The sequence below is a fragment of the Cuculus canorus genome, chromosome 12 (genome assembly GCF_017976375.1).
Source record: "Cuculus canorus isolate bCucCan1 chromosome 12, bCucCan1.pri, whole genome shotgun sequence".
NCBI classification, from domain to species: domain Eukaryota; kingdom Metazoa; phylum Chordata; class Aves; order Cuculiformes; family Cuculidae; genus Cuculus; species Cuculus canorus.
In genome coordinates this window covers 22,029,791-22,052,598 of record NC_071412.1, presented here as the reverse complement: position 1 = coordinate 22,052,598, position 22,808 = coordinate 22,029,791, and the positions used below count along the sequence as shown (strand labels likewise).

At 58.4% G+C, this 22,808-nt stretch overlaps 2 protein-coding genes and 2 non-coding genes across 10 annotated transcripts; 2 read left to right on the top strand and 2 right to left on the bottom strand.

Annotated features, from left to right (window-relative positions):
• Positions 1-22: 22 nt before the first annotated feature.
• LOC104064861 (sodium/nucleoside cotransporter 1) lies at positions 23-12,035 on the bottom strand. 6 transcript variants are annotated; one of them, XM_054077524.1, is made up of 19 exons: positions 11,732-12,035; positions 11,083-11,206; positions 10,377-10,502; positions 10,214-10,299; positions 9,441-9,532; positions 8,879-9,068; positions 8,539-8,680; positions 7,404-7,517; positions 6,991-7,068; positions 6,359-6,439; positions 5,963-6,043; positions 5,702-5,827; positions 4,186-4,316; positions 3,676-3,844; positions 3,295-3,492; positions 2,790-2,871; positions 2,239-2,337; positions 1,579-1,690; positions 23-1,489 (listed from the first exon to the last, which is right to left on the bottom strand). In XM_054077524.1, exons 3-19 carry the CDS (start codon positions 10,443-10,445, stop codon positions 1,366-1,368), a joined length of 1,974 nt encoding a protein of 657 aa, XP_053933499.1. In that variant the 5' UTR covers positions 10,446-10,502; positions 11,083-11,206; positions 11,732-12,035; the 3' UTR covers positions 23-1,365. The 6 variants fall into 6 exon arrangements, with proteins under 6 accessions (XP_053933499.1, XP_053933502.1, XP_053933498.1 ...); XM_054077527.1 differs by having other exon boundaries at positions 11,083-11,173; XM_054077523.1 differs by having other exon boundaries at positions 11,736-12,035.
• A 158-nt stretch (positions 12,036-12,193) lies between these two features.
• Positions 12,194-12,265, top strand: TRNAH-GUG (transfer RNA histidin (anticodon GUG)). Its single transcript has one exon. It is a non-coding gene; the product is annotated as a tRNA-His (tRNA).
• Positions 12,266-13,103: 838 nt separating this feature from the next.
• On the bottom strand, positions 13,104-13,175 carry TRNAH-GUG (transfer RNA histidin (anticodon GUG)). The gene has a single exon. It is a non-coding gene; the product is annotated as a tRNA-His (tRNA).
• A 6,408-nt stretch (positions 13,176-19,583) lies between these two features.
• LOC128853374 (uncharacterized) lies at positions 19,584-22,697 on the top strand. Of its 2 annotated transcripts, XR_008451888.1 has the most exons (3): positions 19,584-20,877; positions 21,012-21,771; positions 22,183-22,697. XR_008451888.1 is itself a non-coding variant. In XM_054077810.1 (2 exons), exons 1-2 carry the CDS (start codon positions 20,510-20,512, stop codon positions 21,565-21,567), a joined length of 924 nt encoding a protein of 307 aa, XP_053933785.1. In that variant the 5' UTR covers positions 19,584-20,509; the 3' UTR covers positions 21,568-22,697. The 2 variants fall into 2 exon arrangements, 1 of the variants encoding a protein (XP_053933785.1); XM_054077810.1 differs by having other exon boundaries at positions 21,012-22,697.
• Positions 22,698-22,808: the final 111 nt, after the last annotated feature.

The window sequence follows — 22,808 nt, the reverse complement described above, 5'->3', positions numbered from 1 at the left end:
CCCCACCACACCCGGGCTCCTCTCTCCATTTGTCTTCCTAAGGAAAAGCCGTCAGCCCTGCTCTGGGCTCTGCAGGCGCCGTGCCCCCTGCCTGGCTTTCCCGAGCAAACCGGGAGTCCAGGCTGCCCTCCTGGCTCCCAGCACCTCACGTCCCTCCTCGTCTCCTCCATAAAGGCACCGTGCTGGTGCTCCGAAGCCCAGCAGCGCCAGGCAGTCCCGTGAGCCCTGGCACCCCAGGATTTCAAAGGCTTTGCTGCAGACAGAGGGGTTGAATGGCTCCCGCTCTTCCGTGGGGCTCTGGCACTGGTCCCAGCGGCTGCATGGGGATGGGATTTTGCACTCCTGCCCTCCCCTGCAGCTCAGGATGAGCTCCCCACCCCTTGCCCGGGTGGATGCTGCGGGCGGTGGTGCTGCTATGGGTAAGGATGCTCTACCTCACACAGGGCACCCGGGAACGGGGTGAAGGGGACACCTCCCCTCGGTGCCAGGTGCTGCGTTGGCCCAGGCAGGTGTCCAGCTGGCAGAAATCACCACTCCTTGCCCACCAGCAGCCCCCACACCCTGCCCAGCATCACTGCTGGAGTGGGAGGCAGCGATGGGCGGGCAGGGGGGCTCCTGCCGGGATGTAAAGCGCCCCACGTCGCACCCAGCCTCCCTCGTGCCTGCTGGCTCACTCAGGTGTGCGGCAGCTGGCAGAGCGTGGCGGCGGGCAGCGAGGCTCCCTGAGAGCCCCAGCGCTGCCGGCTTCACCTCCCGCACAGCACAGAGACAGGGCCGGGCGCCAGCAACGCTGCTGGCTGGAAAGATGGCTCGGAGCAGCCTGGCAGAGGAGGGAAGAGCCTGGGAGCGCAGCATGCTCTGACACCCTGGTGCTTCGTTGTTGGATCATTGTAAAATAATGATGGACATAACGTGGCAGTGCTGGCGCAAAGGTGCTCCCGAGTGCAATAAAGAGAGAAGGACCGGCCTGTTCCCAACGCTATGGTCTCTGAGGAAAAAATGCCCCCACGCAGGGCAGGATGGGGCAGCTTCATGTTCAGGGATGGGAACGTCTTCAAGCACCGGCTTTACCCCCATCTGCAGCCCGCAGGGGTGGCGGGGGCCGGACGCTGAGGGTGGCACCTGCAAAGTGCCTCACGCTGCCCGGGGGCCAGTGGGGGCTGAGGGTGGCGCATCGGCATTGCCATCATTTATTTGGGAGCAGTTCCTTTGGGTGCAGGAGGGCAAGCACCCAAGGGTGGTGGTTGCAAGGTGTATGGGGCTGTCCACCATCACTGGGCTCCGATGGGGTTTCTTCTACCGCTGGGACCAGGCCGTGGTGCTCCCGGGTCCCCATCCCCCTAGCGTGCAGCTCCCTGCGCCATCCTAGGTTGTGTGCAGGCAGGATGTGTGGTTGTAGCGCCCGCAGCACTGTGACAGGCACCGCACACCCTCCTCCAGGCCAGCCCAGGCTCCCGTGAAGGACAGTGTGCCATTCTTGATCCCCACGCTGGAAGGAGAGAGGCGTGGTCAGAAGGAGCTGCTGCCCCATCACCCGTGTCCATGAGAGGACCGTGAGGTGCCAAGACATGCACCTACCTGGCAAAGAGCTGCTGGCAGCACATGTACGTGGTGTAGCTGCTGGAGCTGAAGTTGGTGGTGCTGAGGAAGGTTACGCAGTCGCCCAACTCCGTTGGCACATGGAGGAGACCTGGGGGACAAAGTCTCCAGGTTGGACTTCTGGACAAACTGTGCCTACAAATCCCATCCCCTGAACACGCTTGCAAATCATAGAATCCTGGAACAATTTGGTTTGGAAGGGACCTCAAAGCCCATCCAGCCCCACGCCCTGCCATGGGCAGGGACACCTCCCACTGGATCAGGGGCTCCAAGCCCCATCCAACCTGGCCTGGAACCCCTCCAGGGATGGGGCAGCCACCACTGCTCTGGGCAACCTGTTCCAAATCCTGTACCTCAAGTTCACTTGTTTGGAAACAAACTCCTTGGGCCTATGCCTGCAGGTCCCACACGCCATCCCACCTCGCCCCCCAGCTGGTTGCAGCAATGGCCCCGGTGAGTCCTCGCAGTGTCCCAAATGTCCCGATCCCAGCCCAGATGAGGATGGGGGACTTCACTCCTGCCCTGGGCAGACCCTGCCAGGGCTTCATCATCCCTGCACTTGTGTTTATTGGGGTCTCCAGCCCTTTGCCTGTCCCTCACGGCTCTTCCCAGCCGCGCTGGCCGTGGGCAGGGTCCTACCTGCCAGGCAGGCGTTGAGCATGGAGACGCAGATGCCGGTGAGGAGGGCGCGCAGCACGGTGGAGGCCAAGTCACCCTTGCGCTGGGGAACCATGGAGGCTGTGGGGTCAAAGCGGAGGCTGGGGAGAGTCCGCTCAGGCTGGGACATGGATGTGTGCCAGGGCCCCAGCAGCCTCTGCCACATCATGCGCAGCGGCGGGTGGCTCGGGGACATGGGGATCCCGGCCAGCTGCCAGCTCGCAGGCCTGCGTGTGAGCAGCACACCGCGCCCACGGGCACTCAACCTCAGCCCTCGGCGCTGCCCACACCAGAGTCGCTGCTCTTTGCCCTGTGGCTCGCTGGCACATGGGCTGGCGGGACGTGCGCATGCCATGGGCACAAAATCATCCATTATCACCGCACGCAAATCCCGTTTATGCTCTGCATGTGGCAGAGACGGAGCACGATGTCTCCTGGGCAGGAAGTTCCTCCTGCGCCAGCTGAGCTCTCGCTCCTGGGGACCAGGATCCCCCTGCGCTGTGCCAGGCACCAAGGACACTGGTCACACTCACCCAGGCCTCCCAGCATGATCCCGATGGAGCTGATGTTGGCGAATCCACAGAGGGCGAAGGTGGTGATGCTCTCGGCTCGCTCCTGGAGGGCACAGCAACAAGGGATGGTGACCTCAGCCCAGGAGCAGCCTCAGCACACCCTGTTGTAGCTCCCAGCCCAGGCAGATGCGATGAAGACAAGTTCTTCCCCCTAATCCTTCCTCCTTCAGGAATTTTCAGGAGCAAGAATACAGGTGGGGGCCATCTGCCCCAGGAGAGGCTGGGCTGGGGGGACAGGAGGCGCTGGCGCACCATGATCTGCCCCACCAAGGAGTAGGATAAATGGGATGGGGCTTCACTGATCCCTTCAGGATGATCTCGTACCCAGCAGTGAGTGGACATCCAGGTCTAGTTTGCCATAGGTGCCCTCCCACTCGCAACACCCTCATGCCTCTGTCTGCCCACCACCCATCCCCTGCCCTGTTTCGGCTGTCTCCATCCTGGCAGGGTGGTAGGTGTCCCTCACAGATATCCACTGCTTCCGGCTCCCGTCCCACTCCTCCAGGCCTGCCAGACGGTTCTTCTTGTACGTGGCCAGCTGCTGGTACGCCACAAACTCGTTCAGGAAGATCTTGATCCCCAAGAGCTCGGCCACCAGCGGGGAGTCTGCCCAGTCCGCCCCCATGAGAAAGGCCAGGGGCATGAGGACATAGGAGCAGATCACCTGGGAAAAGCATTCCAGAAGGGAGCAGCTCAGAGCTGGCCACGTGCACAGCCCCCAGCTTGGACACCAGCTGCCAGCGTCTGCCAAGCAGCCAGCAAGGGTCTCGACAGCCTAGGGAGGCAGCAGGCAAAGGTGAGATGGGTGAGGGACGGAGGATGCCCACAGGGCTGCCCTTAGGGATACCTGGAAGGAGAGCCCCTCAATGTCTACCATTTCCCCAAACCAGCGCAAAGCAGCGTTGATGAACTCCAGCACTGCCAAGAAGGCAATCAGGTTGGCTGCAATGTTGGCCACCAGCCCGACAGAGGCAGCGGCCCCATTGCTTGCAGCTTCCAGGATGTTCTGCTCTTCCCTGTGGAGAAAAAGTCCTTGGTCAGGGAAGATGTGGCTGCCCCACCCCTGGAGGGGTTCCAGGCCAGGTTGGATGCGGCTTCGAGCAACCTGATCCAGTGGGAGGTGTCCCTGCCCATGGCAGGGGTGGGACTGGATGGGCTTTGAGGTCCCTTTCAACCCAAATCATTCCATGATTCTATGCTTCTGTGCAGGGTCAGCTCTGGCTCCGTAGGTGTCTGCACACCTTAGGCTCTCCCAGCCTTGGGCCATGTATACTTGTGCCCCTAAATCGCCTCCACAACTTCCCTGCGCTGTTAGGGCCCGTGCAGCCCCGCTCTGACACTCTCTCCTCCCACTCACCCTCTGGAGAGGCGGATGCTCGCTTTGCCCTTGAACTTGGACTCTTCCACTTCGGGGTAGATGAGCTTGGACATGGCGAGAGCACAGGGCGCGGCCATCACCGAGGCTGCAATCAGTGACGCTGCATCTATCTGCAACACACATGCCAGCAGCTCAAGCACCTCCATGCAAAGCTGTGCCCTGCGATGTTCCCACCCCAGGGTGTCCCAGGACATGGTTGACCTCAGGCAGTGACACTCGGAGTTAAGGGCTCTCCGTTTGCTCAGGGTGGGAAAACCAGATGCATATTAGCTGGCCACAGCACGTAGGACCTCTGGGGAAGACTGAGGGGAGACCTCATGGCGCTCTGCAGATTCCTCACAAGGGGAGGAGGAGGAGCAGGGGCTGAGCTCTTCTTTCTGGTGACCCATGACAGGACCAGAGGGAATGGCAGGAAGATGCCAGGAGAGGGTTAGGAGAAGGTTCTTCACCAGAGGGTGGTGGAGTACTGGAGCAGCTCCCAGGGAAGCAGTCATGGCACCAAGCCTGACAATATTCCAGAAGCATTCGGCGAATGCCCTCAGCCCCACAGTGCAAACGTTGGGGTTGTCCTGTGCAGGGACAGGAGTTGGACTTGATGGTCCTTGTGGGTCCCTTCCAGCTCAGGACAGTCTGTGATGTGGATAGAGGCATTGCTGGAGCTCCAGTGATCCTGGCCTGGATGTTAACCTGCCCTGATCTTGATTCTTGTCCCTCCCTTGTCCCTTTTAATCCATATCAGAGCAAGAGGTTGTGCAACATTGTGAACTTCTCGCTGAGGAAGAGCCGAGCTCCTGGTCTCACCCTTCCCCTGCCCGCTGAGTGGTAACGTCTCATTTCTCTGACCTTCCACCCCTGGCTGCTAGTTTAAAGAGGCTAATTAATGTTTAAATAGCGGGAGCGCTGGCAGCAGGTCGAGGGGAAGGTTTATTCCCCATTACGGAGCACTGACGAGGCCACACCTGGACATCATGTCCAGGTCTGAGACGCTGAGGAACCAGAGAGGGCATCTCCCAGAGGTTTGGGGCACAGGAGCGCCTGGGGAAGTGGGATTTGTTGGGAGAAAATAGAGCTGGGAGAGGCTGTAGTTGCCATTCCCAACTACTTAAAAGGAGAACAGGGGGAAGACACCACCCAGTGTGTGCTGAGAAGCAATGGCACAGTGAGGGAAGATCTCCACCCACGGGAATGTTCACCATCATCCTCAACAAAGCCCTGGCCAACCCCTTGGGCTTTGCCATCATCTCCCTGGGGCAGGAGTGTGGATGAGAAACTGTCAGTGAGTCCTTCCAGGCTAAATTATCCGTGACTCAGGGAGATCCAGTGCCTTCCAGCAGGCAGCGCTCTGGGGTTTTGGCCAGGATGGTGGAGATGAAGCTGCAGTTGGAGGCACCCTGCAAGGCGAGGGCAGCCATGCCAGGCTGCCCATGGCAGGCGAGGGTTCCATGCCAGGACCCCATGGCAAGGAACACGTGGCACGCTCTGCTCGCACACTCACCCCAAAGGATATGTAGGCACCCATCACACTGCCCGCAATGGTGGCAAAGCCACCGGTCATCACTGCGTGGATTTCTGAACGGGTCATGTCTGCAAGATACGGGCGGATGAGCAGTGGGGCTTCGCTCTGCAAGAGAGAAAACCCTGTTGGCCATGAGACATGGACACAGAGGACCACAGATCTCCTGAGAGGGGAAGATATCTCCCAGGGCAGGTTCAGCTGCAAGGGCTGAGGAGCTGGATCTCATGCCCAGGACCTTACCTGTCCTACAAAAATGTTCCCGGCCACACTCAGGGTCTCAGTAGGAGTGGTGCCCATGGAGACCTGAAGCAGCCAGGAGATCTGAGGAAAGACAAGGCCACTAGGTTCCCAAAGGCTCCTGGCACTCAGCCACTCACTCCATGAAGCAGGGCACCGTTGGGGCCTCATATCCTAGGAAGTGCTCACAGACAAGGCAGCAACACCAGCTCCAGGCCTGGAATTTCTCAGGAGGGCGTGCAAGGAGGTTGTGTCTGTGCTTTTAAGCAGGACACAACACCCCAGATTAGTACCATGCTGATATCCCTGAGACATCCCTCAGCCAATCATAGCAGTCAGAGAACCCATCAGGTTCCTCTCCTTTCCACCACCATCCCAGAGCCAGGTGGAAGGTCCTACCTTGATGATGAGCCATTGCATGACACCGAGGTAGTAGAGAATGGACGTCACACAGCTGAAGAAAATAACGATGGGCAGAGTCTGCAGGTGAGACACCAGGGCACGGGGTTAAAGGAGAGCTGAGCAACATATCTGAGTACGTCTGGGGACGAAGCCCTTCTGTTCCACGAGCTGGGCATGGTGAGGTGCTGCATAGCCACCCGTGCTGCTGGGGTGCCACAGCTCTGGGCTACGCAGACAGAGGGGACAGAGACCGCTGCAAATTGGTGGTGAAGCCCTGGCAGAGGCTGCCCAGGGCAGGAGTGGAGTCCCTGTTCCTGGAGGGGTTCACAAAGCGTGTGGCTGTGGCACTTGGGGACAGGGCTCAGTCGGCAATGGGAGGGTTGGGATGGTGGTTGGACTGAATGATCTTAGAGGGCTTTTCTAACGTTAATTCCATGATACAAATCCCCCACAGCACTGAGGAGGCCCATGGGTGGGTATGAAGCTCGAGGAGACCCGTCCTTGAGCTGACTGAGCTCTGCTGCAGCAAACCTGGCTGCATTTACCTCCATGCTCTCCAAAACCCAGCCAGACCAGAATAAAACCGGGTTCTGCCTCCCCCTCCCTGTCACCCCATTCCCCAAGCTGACCTGGAAGGCAAAGACTTCTTCAATGAGCGTGTTCCCAAAGACGAAGCTGGAGCCCGCTGTGGTGTAGCCCAGGAAGAACTGCAAGGGAAGTTCCATGGTCGTACAGTGATCTGCTAGTTCTCTCCCTGTCATTTCACCCCCAGCCCCACCAGAGAATGACCCTCTGAAACGTAAGCTGAGACACCAGTGGGCTGTCTCCGAGCCACAGGGCACTCCTCCAGGCTGCAAGGAGACCACACCAAAGGGTCCAGGCTGCTGCAGAAGAGCAGGAAAGAGCTGGCCTTTCTCCAGTCCCAGACAGCAGCGTTCCTGAGGCGCAGACCCTGCAGCTCCTCTGCCCCAGGCCACCCTCTGCTCTCCTTGCTGATCCCAAGGAGGGCGCAAGCACGGGATGGGGCGAGTAGACTCACTACCTGGATCTGGTCCCCGAGCCACTGGAACGCTTGTATGCCAGGGGTTGTTCGGAGGACAAAGAGCCCAAATAAGAACTGCAAGCCAAGACCCCAGAACACGGCTCTCCAGGACACCTGGGGGTCAAGAGCAGAATGCAGTCTGAGATGTTAGCAAAGCCTCCAGGCTTCCTTCTCTGTCTTTCCACCCCTTGGCAGCCACACATGGCAAACATCATCACACTGTGCCCTGGGTGAGGGCGATAGGGACACAGACAGAGGCAGTGTCACAGAAATCCAGGGTGGTGACAGAGGAAGAAGTAGGCGGGACTCTGGAACTGGCTGGTGGAACATAACGTGCCAGGCTTACCCAGAAGGAGAGGAGCACAGAGATCTTCTGATGGTTTGAGTGGTAGTACAGACCCCCAAACTCCCTGCTCATTAACCCTTTGGAGGAGACAGAAGGAAGGAATGCCCAAAACACTGAAGCAGGTTGGGCTGGAAGCCCCTGGGACTTAATCACTTCTGACCAAGTCACAAAACCATAGATTTATGGGATAGTTTGGGTTGGAAGGGACCTCAAAGCCCATCCAGTCCCACCCCCTGCCACAGGCAGGGACACCTCCCACTGGATCAGGGGCTCCAAGCCCCATCCAACCTGGCCTGGAACCCCTCCAGGGATGGGGCAGCCACCACTGCTCTGGGCAACCTGGGCCAGGGCCTCCCCACCCTCACAGGAAAACACTTCTCCCTAAGATCTCATCTCCATCTCCCCTCTTTCAGCTGAAAACCACACCCCTCATCCTATCCATGCATCCCCTGATAAAGTCACACAGGGCACCCAAAGCTCAGGTCCACCCTTCACCCACAGCCCTGAAGTCTGGGTGCTGCATCTCAGGGTCTGAGATGCTATGAGCGAAAACTGGATGGAGGTACCACTGGGCATCCCTGGGCTGAGCGGTGGGAAGGAGCTCCACTGACAGCTTGGCTCCCCAGGCTGTACCTGGCTCGGCCCAGGAGCCCTGCTGGGCTTCTGCTTGCTCCAGGGAGCTCCAGGAATGAACCAACAGGAGATGCCCATGGGAAGGGAGCACCTCCAGAGGGTAATAACCACCTCCTGTGAGGGGACCAGTGGCCAAACCACACCCGAAACACATACTGCGCCATGGTGCTTGGAGCAGGCAAACAGGAACAGCACCAAGAAGCAGAAACCAGCTAACGAGATGAGCTGTTCTGGGTTCCTGGAGGTGTCCAAAACCAGCCATGCGATCAGGCCTCCTAGGATGGCCACCCACAGCATCCTGCAATGGAAACCCCAGGCAGACAGTTACGGAGAGGATGTCCTCATGGGGAGCAGCTCAGGAAGGGGAGGAGTTAACTGTGCAGGAGATGCCACCATAAGGTCCACATGTCTGAAGAAACCTGGGGCACAAACACATGAGGGGCTTGAATGGCCATCATGCTACTGAGGTAGGGTGGCAAGATGTTTCCTGACTCACCACTTCAGCCACGGCCAGGACTTTTGGAAGCATTTCCAAACCGGGCTGAGGAGCAGCAACACCTTTGCCCCACAGTACTTCTTGAAGAGGCTCCAACAGATGAAGAAGACAACTACAGCAGTCATGACAACCAAGGCAAGGGCTCGCTGGAAGCTGAGCCAGCAGGCGGCAATGAAGTAGCACAGGTAGGCTGGAGAAGGCACATTGCGGGTCAGAAACACCAGGCCGTGGATTCATAATGCTAACTGGGGCCAACAGGGAGGCCCATCCCTGGCCACCCCTGAGGCTCCCATCTGCGTGCGTGGAGGAGGATTGAGGGAGCACCACCTCAGTGGTACCGCCAGACGCCTGAGGGCACACAGAGCAAGCAGAAGAGGCAAAGCAAACCCTTTGGAGAGGTGGGGAGAGGGGAGGACAGCAAGGGCAGGTAGTCCTCATGGTGGAGCACTGAGGGGGCAGGTGGTGGTGAAAGCGGATACAAACTGCAATGCAAGTGGCTGACTGGGGGCACAGGCAGGCAAAGGGATGTGGAGATGGGGTCTCAGTGCTACAGAGTTCTCACCTACTACAAGGAGCCCCAGGACAACCCTTCGCAACGCCTCCGCATGAGTCTTGCAGAAGCGCTTGACCTTGGATGTTGGCTGCAGGGCCTTCCTGGAGAGAGAGAGAAACATGCCAGAAACCTGAGAGGCACAGAAGATGGGTCCTGGAGATCAACTCAACCCAACTCAACAGAGCATGTTATGAGCAGGCCTCCCAGAGGGTGCTTGTGGCAGCAGCACAGTGGGGCAGGAGTGTTATGGCCTCCACCAGCTCTGCCCAATCCTAGAAGAAGCGGCCTGGCCCATTATGGCAGAGGAGACCCCACCATGCACTCCAACATCCCAGACACCATGAAGGGAGGCTTCGCCCCGAGCGGGTGCTGTGGGGACAGAGACACGGCACTGCCATCCCACAAAGCCATACGGAGCCATAAGGCACTGTCCCCTCTATGTGGTCAATATGACCCTGCCCTGCTCCCAGACCAGGTTCTCCAGGAGAATTGCTGGCCCAAGGACACAGCCTTGGGTATGACCACTGGAAGAAATGTTTTGCTGTGAGGGTGGGGAGGCCCTGGCCCAGGTTGCCCAGAGCAGTGGTGGCTGCCCCATCCCTGGAGGGGTTCCAGGCCAGGTTAGATGTGGCTTGGAGCCCCTGATCCAGTGGGAGATGTCCCTGCCCGTGGTAGGGGGTGGAACTGGATGGGCTGTGAGGTCCCTTGCAGCCCAAACCATCCTGTGATTCCATGATTCTACGAAATACCCTCCACACACACATCTCCAGGGGTTGTCCTACCTGCAGTAGGAGGAGAACCTCCCTTTTCCTTTCCTCTCCTCTTTGCTCTCACCACATGGGTCACCACATTCTTCATAGAGTTTCTCCTGCCCATGGAAAAACAGCATTAGCTGGAGCACCCAGAGCAGCTCCTGTACCCCAGGGAATGGAAGGGGGTACTTACCCTGGTGCTGAAAGCTGGGTTATCTACGCCCCTCTCCAGGCTGTCCAGGCTTATCTGGTTCCCTTCCATCTCCAGGAAGGCCACAGCTTCAATGCATTAGAGAAGCAGCTGTGCCAGGGACCAATGCTGGATGGGGAGAGAAAAATGGGATCAGCTCTGCGAAGGGCAAATGTCCAACCTGGATTGTCAAGTCTGGATCTCCAAGAGAAGAACGCTCTTCACAGTAGGGGTTCAGAGCAGTTCCTGCACCAGCATATTGGAACCATCCCATGGAGTCCTCAAGCTGTGGAGCTGCCGTGCCAACTTCCTTATTCTGAGAAGGTCTTTGCTCCTCTGTGCTTCCAAGGAATTACAGGAGAGATTAGACACAACAGAGAGAGCTGGTGCCACTCCTCCAAGTTGGTAGCAGTGGCCACCAACCTCTGTGAGCCCTTGTGCGAGTTGGATTTTGGACAAAATAAATCTGGCTGCATCCCTCATCGAGAGCTCTTGGTGCAACCAAATAAGGTAAGAAAGAAGGTCCTTTCATGTTGGTAACCAGTACGGTGCAGGAGTGAAGGGTAGGAAGAAGTGATAGTTTGCATGGAGGCTGGCCTAAAGGGGGATCATACTGGGAGAACAAGAGAACAAAGCCAGAAGAACCAGTGTTACACCAGGGCAAGAGCCCTTGGAGCATTCCATTTGGACACCCTCCCAGCTCCTTTACCTGGAGGACAAGGGAAAAGCAGAGAAGGCAGCGATCGACTCTAAGCGTGATTTTGTGTGCGTTGTCCTTGCTTCGGAGTAATCCCAGAGGTCTGCGTGGAGAAGGCAGAGTCATCACCTGCTTCCTGTAGAATTAAGAGTCCACTGAAGGGAGCAGCCCAGCCCCACATGAAACTAGTGGAGGCAAGGAGTTCTGGAGAACATCCCCCTCAACCTAGGACCTTGCAGAAATTGAAGGTGGTGGGGGGTCAGCAGAGCCCCTAAGGGGTCTCACTGAGGCACGCTGACCCCAGCGTGTCCCTTGCCTCGTGGCTCCTCAGCAGCAGGGTCAGGGGAGGAACCCGGGACCCCACAGATCCTCCGGTGCCCCCCCAGGGCTCAGGGACCCCTTGCTAGGGCCCTGGCAGGGATCAGGAAGACCTCATCATCCCCAGGCCCACCACCATTCAAGGACAACCCCCAGAAGCCCTCCAGGACCCCGCATCCCTCCAGGATACCTGGGCTGATGCCAACCCCCACGTGGCTCCTCCACCCCCCGTGCCCCCACGGCCTTGTGGTGCAGCGTGGCCACGTGCCCCCCGTGGTCCCCACCACGTCCCTGTACCCCACGCCCTCTCAGTGCCTCACAGCTCCCATGTCCCTGCGCTCACCCACCAGCCCGCGGCCGCACGGCGCCGGTCCCGCAGCCCAGTTACTGATTAACGGCTCGGTCCAAAGAGCTGGGCTGGGCACCGGGGCCACCACGGCTCCTCCCGGGATCACACACCACATCCACGGGGGTGTGCAGGAAGGTCCAGCGCAGCGGCCACTCCAGGCACTGAGGCGGCCACTGTGGGCACCAATGTGCCCACAACAGGTTGCCCTGGGATACTTTGACCCCCCAAGAGAAAGAGCCTTGTGGGAAGCTGTTAAAAGCAGAAATCCAACCATCACTCCATCCCAGAAAATGCTTCTGAGGAAAATCCGGGCACGCGCAGCCAACGCCGCGTTGCCCAGGCTCTGGCAGCGCGGGACAGAAAAGCAGCAGCCTGGCCCCGCCCCCGCGTGATGTCACACGGTGGTGCCTTCAATAGCATCAGCGCCGGCCGCTTTGCCAGGAGTCCCAGTAGCGCGCCGTGATCGTATAGTGGTTAGTACTCTGCGTTGTGGCCGCAGCAACCTCGGTTCGAATCCGAGTCACGGCAACGCCCAGTGGGCGAGCGTTTTTGCTTGCTCTTAAGCTTACCACTTTAATTTCATTTATTCATTGGTTTAGGGCCTTCTGTTTATCTGTCTATGCATTTCTTTAATTTTATTTTCCATTATTGTTTCATCGATTTTTCTTCCTTTCATAATTTTTATGTTTAACGCTATTACTTCCTCGTTGTCTTATTTTTTATTTTACGTTATTTCTTTGTTTTGTTCTACTTTATTTTATATTTAATTATTTTCTCATCATAGAGCCAAAGAATTATCAAAGACCTTTGACCTCGACTCCACCCATCCCCGCCCAGCGCTGACCCCTCCCCGAGCCCCTTTCCTGCCTGTCCCTTCTCCGCCAGCCACACGGACTGCAGCGCTTCCCGGGCAGCCTCTGCCAGGGCTGAGAAGCGGAGGAGTTGTTCCTGCCGCCCGATCCCACCCTGCCCTGGCGCAGCTCGAGGTCCTTCCCTCTCATCGCATCACCCATAGCTTGGGGTGGGAGACCAGCACCCACCTGGCTGCAGCCTCCTGCCGGGCAGCTGCAAAGGTAACAGGATATAATAACAAATATTAAATGAAATACAGTGGAATTAAATAATAAAATTAAATTAAAAAAAAAAAGAAGGCAATAAATGAAATAAAAATACTGAGAAAATAATATGAGATACACAACAAAATTTAATAAAGACAAATAAAGAAAACCATAATGAAAATTAAAAATAATTAAATCACTACATGGGCAATAAATAAAAGACTGGAAAGCCTCAAACAAATAAGTAAATTAAGTGAAACTAAATTAAGAGCAGCCGAGAGCGGAGCGAAAAATAAGCCGCATTCCTGTGCCGTGACTCGGATTCGAACCGAGGTTGCTGCGGCCACAACGCAGAGTACTAACCACTATACGATCACGGCGCGCTACCGCAGCTCCGCGAACCCGCCCCGGCGCGAGCGTTTTTGAAGGTGAGGCGGAGTGACCTCACGCAGGGGAGGGGTCAGGTGGGCGGGAGCGCGCGCCCCGCCCCGCCGCGTCCCCATGGCGACGCGTCTTGATTGGCAGAGGCCGCACCTTCCCCCGAGCGGCTGAGCCCCGCGTGTGCGGCGTGGAGACACGGGCACCGGGACACCCCCTCGCGGAGTCATGGGCTGGATGGGAAGGGACCCCAAAGCCCATCCAGTCCCACCCCCGCCATGGGCAGGCACACCTCCCCCTGGATCAGGGGCTCCAAGCCCCATCCAACCTGGCCTGGAACCCCTCCAGAGATGGGGCAGCCACCACTGCTCTGGGCAACCTGGGCCAGGGCCTCCCCACCTGAACAGCAAAACATTTCTCCCCAAGATCTCATTTCCCCTCTTGCAGATGAAAACCATTACCCTCATCCTATCCCTGCCCTCCCTGATCAAGAGCCCCTCCCCAGCTTTCCTGGAGCCCCTCTCCATACTGGAAGCTGCTCTAAGTTGTCCCTTCTCTTCTCCAGGCTGAACAACCCCAACTCTCCCAGCCTGTCCTTGGACGGGAGGTGCTCCACTTGCTCCCACAGCTCCATGTCCTCCCTGTGCTGAGGACTCCAGTGCTGGACACAGGCTCCAGGTGGGTCTCCCAGAGCGGAGCAGAGGGGCAGAATCCCCTCATTCCCTGGTCCCACAGCTCTGGGTGCAGCCCAGGACACGGGTGGTTTCTGGGCTGTGAGCGCCCATTGAGCTCACACAGGATTTCTCCTCCCCAGCACCCCAAGTCCTTCTCCCCAGGGCTGCTCCCAATCTATTCTCCACACAGCCTGAATTTATGTTCGGGATCACCTCGACCGTGTGCAGGACCTTGGCTTTGTTGATCATCGTGAGGTTTGCATGGCCCCACCTCTGCAGCCTGTCCGGGTCCCTCTGGACCCATCCCTTCCTTCCAGCGTGCCGACTGCTCCACACAGCTTGGTGTCATCGTCAAATCACCTAAGGGTGCCCTCAGTTCCACCATCATCCCACCCTGTGTCCCACCCCTTGCGTGTCCCGCACCCCCACCCCAGCTCTATCCTGTGCCTGTTTTTCCAGGGATAATGTTTCTCTTTAGCACAGCTTTAACAGTCCCAGGCTGGTGCCCCCAGAGCCCGCAAGGAAACAGGGACTGGTGGTGGAATTACAGACCTAAAGAGCATCCAGGCTCATCGTACGCAGCAGTTCCTTCCCAGTGGAACACTCATCAATAGTTAATGACTGTTTGCCATCACCGCTGTCACTGATTTTTACAGCGCTCCAAGCATTAAAGGCTCCTTTCTTTTCACAGATATGCAAAGAATCCCAAACACCTGCGATCAAAAGGGTTTCTTTGGTGTCAAATATTTTTAGAGCAACCCCAGCACGTCAGGGCGGTGCGTCCGGCCCAGATGACTCAACCCCTGCACTGCGTCAGCGGGAATTGCTGGGGCACACAACCCTCCGCTCCTGCCTGCGCAACCAGCCCGGCGCTCGGCGTCACAGGGACGCACCCGGACGGGTTCTGCTGACGTGTGAGGGGGTGCTGGGAGAGGCGGTGGTCTCCTGTGTCCCTGTATCACCTCCAGCCTTGCGTTGGTGCTGGTGGTCTTCTTGGCCACCCGGGCCGCTGCTGGCTGTTGACCGGCACTCAGGGCAGGCAGAGTGGGAGCCCTGAGGCTGATGCCCACCCTGGTCTTGGTCCCGACTGCTGCCCTGGCGTGGGGCAGGGCTCAGATCCGTAGGACTGCGTGCCAGGAGCTGCTCATGCTGCGCGGCGCCAGCTCCTCAGCGGGCAAGGAGGGGACAGTGGCGCTCATGCTCCGGATGCTCAGCAGATGATTCTGGAAGGGGATCTAGCAGAATAATGATCTCAGCTGCTGGAATGGGCACAACGGAGATCAACACTGTGGTGAACATGGCAGTGAGCAGGGAGGTGGCGAGTGGACACGGAGATAAGTCGCAAGGGCTCGGTGGGTGTGGAGGATGAGGCCTGAAGGTGCTGCCACCCATCGCTGGCAGTGGTGGCCCTGCCCCAACACAGCTCCCTACCCATGGGCTGCCTTCCCAGGGTTCCGGTACAACCCCTCCCAATGAAACTGTGCCAGGTTGTTGGGGGGTTTGTCCACAGGATGGTGGAAGGGATGGTCCAACTGCCCTAGAGGGTTGGGTCCTGCCAGGACGTGTTCACACAGTGGGAGGAAAAAGAGACGAGCTTGTGGGGTTATCTGCCTGCTGGATGACCTGATCCCCTTGGGTTCGGCTCGGCCCCTGGGCAGGACGGCTGCTCCAGGCAGGTTCTTCCTGCCCTGCTCCTTCTCCTCATGGTTTTCTCCAAGCCCTCTGCTGCCTATGTGTCACATTCCCATGGATTTTACAGGTGCCTGCAGTGTCAAAAGGCTGGTGCAGCCAGGCAGAGAGCGCTGCGGGGCCCAGACGGTGCCACGCTGCGGCGCAGCCATAAATCTTCTGGATGGCACAGGGACAAGAGCAATCCATCACCGCGCGGTTGCGTTGGCTGCTCTGCCCCCTGCGCGGCCTCTCCGTCTGTCCCCTTGCTGGGGCAGCCCCTGGCCTCCTTGCCTTGTCTCAAGGAGGCGGATGGGAGGCAGAGCGATTGCGACCGCCTCCTCTTTCTATCTCTGATCCCTAAAGCAGCTCCAGGAGCAGTCCTGGTGCCCAGGGCGGTGGGATGGATGCCAGGGCTGTGAGCACGCGCTCTGGGTTTTACCAGCGATGGAAACTGGCACAGGGCAGCACTGTCACCTCTGGGTGTTCAGAGGCCACAAGTCCAGCTTGGAATTTTGCTGAAAACCCACCATCCTTCCCAGGGGAAGCCAAGCAGCTCTACTGAATTTCACCATCTAGGCTGGTATCCCATATTCTCGTTGCCATGCAGGATGCAGGAGGAAGGACAGGTCAGGAAGGATCCTGGGATAATTTTGGAGGTGAAGGTTTTGATGGGATTTGGGGGTGAAGAATGGCACATTGGAGCTGGGACACAGTTGTAGGCAGCGTGACACAGCTCCATCCTCACCATCCACCACCCCACCCTCTCCCGGCCCACAAGACACACTCCAAGGACTGGAGGAGAAGGACTCGGGCATTTCTTGACAGGGATATCCTGCCATTCCCTCCAGAGGCTTTACGAGCTTGCATCGGTGCAGGAGATCACTCTGGTTCTTCTAACGGCCAAGCCTCCAAGGGCATTTGCCGGTGCTGTAGGGGAGGCAAACAGGCTCCAACAGACTGATTTTCTGCTTTTTTAAATGTTCTGGGGTCCCCTTGCCTGCCTCCAGTGTTCAGAGATCAAGGAAAACCGCCCCTAAGATGTACAGAGCCGGGATTCACCAAGGCTGCCCTGTCTGCCCCCAGGGAGCACAAAGCCTGGAGCGACGCTGGAGCCCTTTCTTTGTGCGTGCAGCATCCAGCTGGAGCTGGGATGTGCGAAAAACATACCAGGGAAGCACCAGCCACCCGGCAGCCAGGGAGAAATGCTGCTGCCACACGTTGCGTGTGCCCGGCCTCGCAGCAGCTGCCAGTCCCAGCTCCCGCTCCGGCTTTGTCTGCGCCTGGAGCGGGAGCCTCCTCCTGCAGCAGGGATTTATAGCTTACACGCAGCCACCTCCTCACCCCTCTTTGTGATGCTGAGCGGGCAGAAAACAGGCAGCCACGTGCTGCCAGGCAGCCTGCCAGCCCCTCGCCTCTCTGCCTTGCGCTCCCCTCCAAATTCACCTGCGTTTTCTGCCTCCCCTTCCAGACACACAGGGCTGCACTGGTGGAAAAAGCCCCTTTATGCCCCCCCTGCGTGGAGGGAATGGACCCTGTTTTGCTCTTGTCCACTGATGGTTGGTGACAGTCCTATTAAGAGATGTTGAGGAGATGCCAGGGGTGGTTCACAGCCCCTCAGTGATGTAGAGGCAGGGTCTGGAGATGGACTCAGCTGTGCGAGCGTGGCCAACGCAGCTGGATTAATGGAACCCACCATTAACACTTTCCTGGGGCACAGGGTCCCCTGCCAGCCCTGGCGTGCAGCCTTCGACCGGCACATCACTGATTGAGCTGCAGATGCTCCAGCTCTTTTGCTTGCTCTGCCTCAGATCGATGAGTGCAGGCACCTCCCATCAATTCCACTTTACTGCTCGCTATCGGGTTCAGCTCCACGCTCTCCCAGCTGGTCCAGCTTCCTTTGTTCCTGCAGAGGAATCCAGGTACCTTAGTGAAGAATCATGGAATGGTTTGGGCTGGAACGGACCTCACAGCCCATCCAGTCCCACCCCCTGCCATGGGCAGGGACATCTCCCACTGGATCCAGTTGCTCCAAGCCCCATCCAACCTGGCCTTGAACCCCTTCAGGGATGGGGCAGCCACCACTGCTCTGGGCAACCTGGGCCAGGGCCTCCCCACCCTCACAGCAAAACATTTCTGCCTAAGATCTCATCTCAATCTTCCCTTTATCAGCTGAAAACCATCCGCCTTGTCCTGTCTCTGCCCTCCCTGATCAAAAGCCCCTCCACAGCTTTCCTGGAGACCCTTTCCATACTGGAAGCTGCTCTAAGGTCTCTCTGGAGAGGGCATCCCACCTGGCTGTGTCCTTCCAGGGTCAAAGCCCATTAGTAAGGGCACATAAAACCCCATGGACGTGGACATTCCTCCCTGCTCCCCCCACCAGCAATGAAGGGACTGAATTTTTGCTGCAGCCGGAGCCAGGAAAGAGTCCCTCTGGCTGGGCAGAATGTATGTGAAAGCGGATGGCTGGAGAGGCCATAAGATCTGTGTGACATAATACAGCTCCTGCCACCCAGCCAGCGTCTGTCCTGAGGCTTCCACGACATTTGGAAACTCCCCTCGTCCTCATCCCTGGTGTTTGTTGATGGAGGAGGCGTTTCTCCTGCTCCCTGTCAGCCCTGAAGTCATTTTTCTCTCCGATCTGCCACCCAGCTCCTCGCTGGCCCACGTCCAGGGAGCTGCACCTGGGATGGTGGAAATGAAGTTCCCCACAGCTCTCCACATCTCGTCAAGTGTTAATGAAATAACGGATCAGAGCAGAGAGCGGCAGCGATGCTCAGGGTCACGGATGCGCAGAGGGGCTGTCAGCACTGAGAGCTGTGGCACGAAAGGTGCTTGGCGTGACTGAGGCAACAACTGAGGGTCTGGCTTGGAGCTGGCAGATGTCGGTCAGCAAGTCGTCATCTCCTCTTTTGGCCAATTAGCATGGTTGCAGTGATGTTGTCAGCTGCAGAGTGATTTATTAGGACAGAAAGGTTGGGGAGCTGCAAAAAGTGTCTGCAAGAATTTGCTCCATTGGGTAAACACACACACTTTGCGCATATTCCACATGTGCAAGCGGCCTGATTGTGCTTACAAAGCCTGGATCTGCATCCTGTGTGCGAGTGCTGATGCAGAAATGTCCTAATTTATGGTGCCTGGGAGGAGCAACCTGCCCCATCAGATGTGGGATTGGGTGTTGGTCCATGTTCTCCATGTTCCTCCTTTGCTTTCCCTCAACTTCTCGCTTGCCTTTGACCCTTGCCACCTCTGTGCAACTCAGGCTGGGGTGAGAGGAAGCAGCAGAGCATCTACAACATCGCATCCCTTCCACGCCTGCTCCCTGTCCTCTCCTGGGCACTGGCAGCGAGCTGGGATGTGTGGGCATGGCTGCTCCGTGCCCTTTCCTCCCGGCTTGATGGGAGTTGGCATATCTGGAAGGGGCGAAGGAAGCTTGCAGGCTCCTCAATGCTATGGTCCAAGTGGTGAGGGATGTGCTTGGGGGCTGCTGGAAGAGGGAATCTTCTGACTCAACAAATGAAAGTGTGCTGCCAGCATAGTACCTCTGGAAGCAGTGATCCTGCACATGGGCAGCACTGTGCTGAGAGCAGCCCATCTCACTCACTGCCTGGTCATGGAATCATGGAATCGTGCAGTGGTTTGTGTTGGAATGGACCCTAAAGCCCTATCCCTGCAAGAACACAGCCATGCCCAGTTGGGACTCCCTCTCAGTGAGACCTTAGAGCAGCTTCCAGTATGGAAAGGGGCTCCAGGAAAAATGGGGAGGGGCTTTTGATCAGGGAGGGCAGGGACAGGGTGAGTGGAATGGTTTTGAGCTGCAAGAGCGGAGATGGAGATGAGATCTTGGGGAGAAATGTTTTGCTGTGAGGGTGGGGAGGCCCTGGCCCAGGTTACCCAGAGCAGGGGTGGCTGCCCCATCCCTGGAGGGGTTCCAGGCCAGGTTGGATGGGGCTTGGAGCCCCTGATCCAGTGGGAGGTGTCCCTGCCCATGGCAGGGGGTGGGACTGGGTGGGCTTGGAGGTCACTTCCAACCCAAACCACTCCCTGATTCTATGATCTCTGTCCTTAGATTACAAACAGAAAAAGTCTATCACAGGAAGACTTCAAAAGCCAAAGCACTCTGTGATTCCATGATTCTATGAAATGCAAGTGACCTCTCTCAGCTGGATCCCCCTCAGGTGCCTGCTGGTTCTTCCCAAGAAAGCCACAAGCTTGGAAAAAAAGACCGTCACTTTAAGAGTGCTGTGTCAACTCTTTCCCAATCTGTTCCCTTTATCCATCTGGCCCTTCACGATGCCAGTTTCCTCCTCCTCATGCCAAGTTTTGTTCATTTGTAGCAAGCAGATGTGTCATTTATCAGTCTGTGGGTCTTCAGTTGCCTCCTCGGAAGCATTTTTGCCATTTTCCAGTCTTCCCATCCCCTGCTGCACTCAGAGCTCGGGAGAGGCCGGGGTGTCACCCAGCAAACATGACATCCTCCTGGTCCCACAATGGGGCTTGAGCCGGGTACTCCCGAGGAGAGAAGGAGCTGGAGTCACCACAGACGTTCCTGTGGGGATGGCTTTGTCCAAAGCTGTGGAAGAAGCACCTGGGGCTGCACGCTTCCCAGCAAGTTGCTGGCATCAGGGGGAGCAGCCAATCTACACCTGACTCAAGCGACATGTTGGCGAGTGTCAAACACTGAATGCAGCCCCCACATCCCCAGTGGTGAATCATCTCCCAGCACCTTCTGAAGAGCGTGCGGGAGCAGAGACCTTCTCCTCTGAGTCACCACAAACTGCTGCCCGGGGGACGCTGGGCTGTGTCCGCGCTGCCCAGGGTGAAATGGGAAGGGAAAGTTCACCAGGGCCACGTGGCCAGAGCACTCCTGGCCCCAGGGAAGGTCCCATGTCCTGTTCCCGGTCCAACAGGGCTCCCGTCTCCAGCTGTGGGTGAGCACAAGGAGCGCCCAGGGGAGCTGGAGCAGCTCCTCACGCCTGGAGGACAGGTTGAGGATGCACACGGCTCTCCGCAGGGCTGGCAGGAGCCCGGAAGATGTTGCCTGGCTTTTTCTTCCTGGTGCATGCTCCAACCTGCTGGGAAGTGTTTACCCAGGCGAGCAGCTATCGCTGCCTTCGGGAGAGGAAGGGCCGGGCTGTGAGCTCCAGCCTGGAGACGACAGAGATGAGCTCCTGGGCACTCCAGAGATGGAGAAGAGGGTGGGAGCAGAGCTCCCAGTGCAGAGGTCCACACCTAGGTCCTTGCAGAAGGCCTCCTGTCTTCCATATTCCTGTGGTCCACAGAATCATGGAATGGGTTGGAAGGGACCTTTTCAGGTCACCCGGTCCAACCCCTCTGCAGAAGCCGGGACATCTTTAACCAGGTTAGGTTGCTCAGAGCCCCATCCAACCTGACTTTGAATGTTTCCAGGGATGGGGCCTCCACTAACCCCGTGGCCAACCTGGGCCAGCACCTCCCCCCCCCCAATTGTGAAATATTTCTTTATATCCACTCTAGGAGTGAGCCAAAATTCACTTCTGTGCAGCCGTGGGTTGTTCTCCTCCTGACTGTGCGCCGCAGCTCCACTGCCATCTTTCCCTCCTTCCCGGGGGCTCCACAGGCTGCGAGGGCTGCGCATCCCCCTGAGGACTTCCCAGCAGGGCTGCAGGAGAGAGCAGCCACCGTGTGGAGTCTGGCGCGCGAGCGGTGCAGCGGGTGCTCCCCGCTCCCCTGCCATCTGCCAGGCCCGCGCCCCGGCCCCTACCCCATGCGGCACCATCTGTCACCGCCACTGCAGCGGCATCGCGGCCACCGCTGCGGCATGGCGGCCAGGCTCCGCAGCGCGGGCATTGGCCCCGGCTGCCACCGGGCATCAGACGGGAGCGGTGGGAACAGTTGGGGACCGGAGCAGCACCAGCTGCAGCGTCAGACGCAGGTGGAGCTCAGCTTTGGCGCTGCCACTGCAGAAATCTGTCGCTGCCTCTTCCAACCACAAACTGCGGGGAAGGGACGGATGCCGCTTGCGGCTCGTCATGACTACAGAACAAATATGAGCAGCCTGTGCCTGTGCTGAGCCACACCGGGGGCGAAGAGCTCGTCTGGTGTCTTTCAAAGCTCCCCAAGCACAGCCTCCCGCCTCAGCTCTGTTCTCCTCGCCCTGCTGCCCCGTGCGGCTCTCCGGGCAGTTTGGCCCAGAGAAACCGATGTCCGTGGAAAGCTCAAAGCTGAGGGCTCGGGTGGGTCCGGGGATCTTCTTCTTGATGCCCTCCAGGTTCAGGTGAGAAGGGGACGCCCCACGGGGCGCAGATCAGAGCTTGGAGCCACACTGGTCCGGGTGCCCACCTGCCAAAAGGCCACAGAGTTTGGAAGAGAAGCAGGAGCTGGTGGGGTCCCGGTGGGCCAGGCTGCTGCACCCCCAAGGTGGGGGCGGCGGGGGGTGGGACAGGACAGGATGCATCCCTCCACAACAAGCTAGATCCCTCGGTCGGCTCTCAGGAGACACCGAGCACGTGTTTTCCAGGCCTGAGGAATTAACAAGAGCCATCTCCAACAGATGCTGCTGCACAGCCTCTGCGGTTACTGGAGAGGGTGGGAGCGCTCTCAATGTCATGTGCCCACATCCCGCTTCCTTCCAAGCGCCGGGCAGACAGATTTATTGAGAACCTCTGTCTTTTCTGCATTTTAATAGCGATCTCATCATCTCCATCTGCTGCAAGACCTCAAACGCTGCCTTGGATTCACGCGACTCCTGGCAGAGCCTTGTCCTGATGCCTTTCGTGCTTTGAGATCTCCAGTCTTGGCTTCTGGGTGCCAGGGATGTTCTCTCCTTTGGGAAGAAGCCCCTTTGGTGTCTGGTTGGACCTGAGAGAGTGAGATTGGACAGAGAGGGCTTTTCCACCCTCAATGATTCCATGGTTCCATGATTGTCCCGCCGCACCTGCTCCCAGCACCGGGCGATGCTCTGGGGCAGCAGCCAGGCCCGGGGTCTCCAGGCTCCAGTGGGTCTGGACGGGGCACCGATTGTTCCCCGGAGCCGGGATGGGATGTGGAGCTGCTGGGACGGCACTGGGAACCGGGAACCAGCAACTGCCGGGGTGCGGGCCAGCGGCTCCGGTGGAGGCGGAGCGGGGAGCCGGGGCAGCGGCTCCGGTGCAGGCGGAGCGGGGAACCGGGGCAGCGGCTCCGGTGGAGGCGGAGCGGGGAGCCGGGGCAGAGGCTCCGGTGCAGGCGGAGCGGGGAACCGGGGCAGCGGCTCCGGCGCAGGCGGAGCGGCGCAGGCAGAGCCGCGGGGGCGGTCCCGGTGCAGGCGGGGCT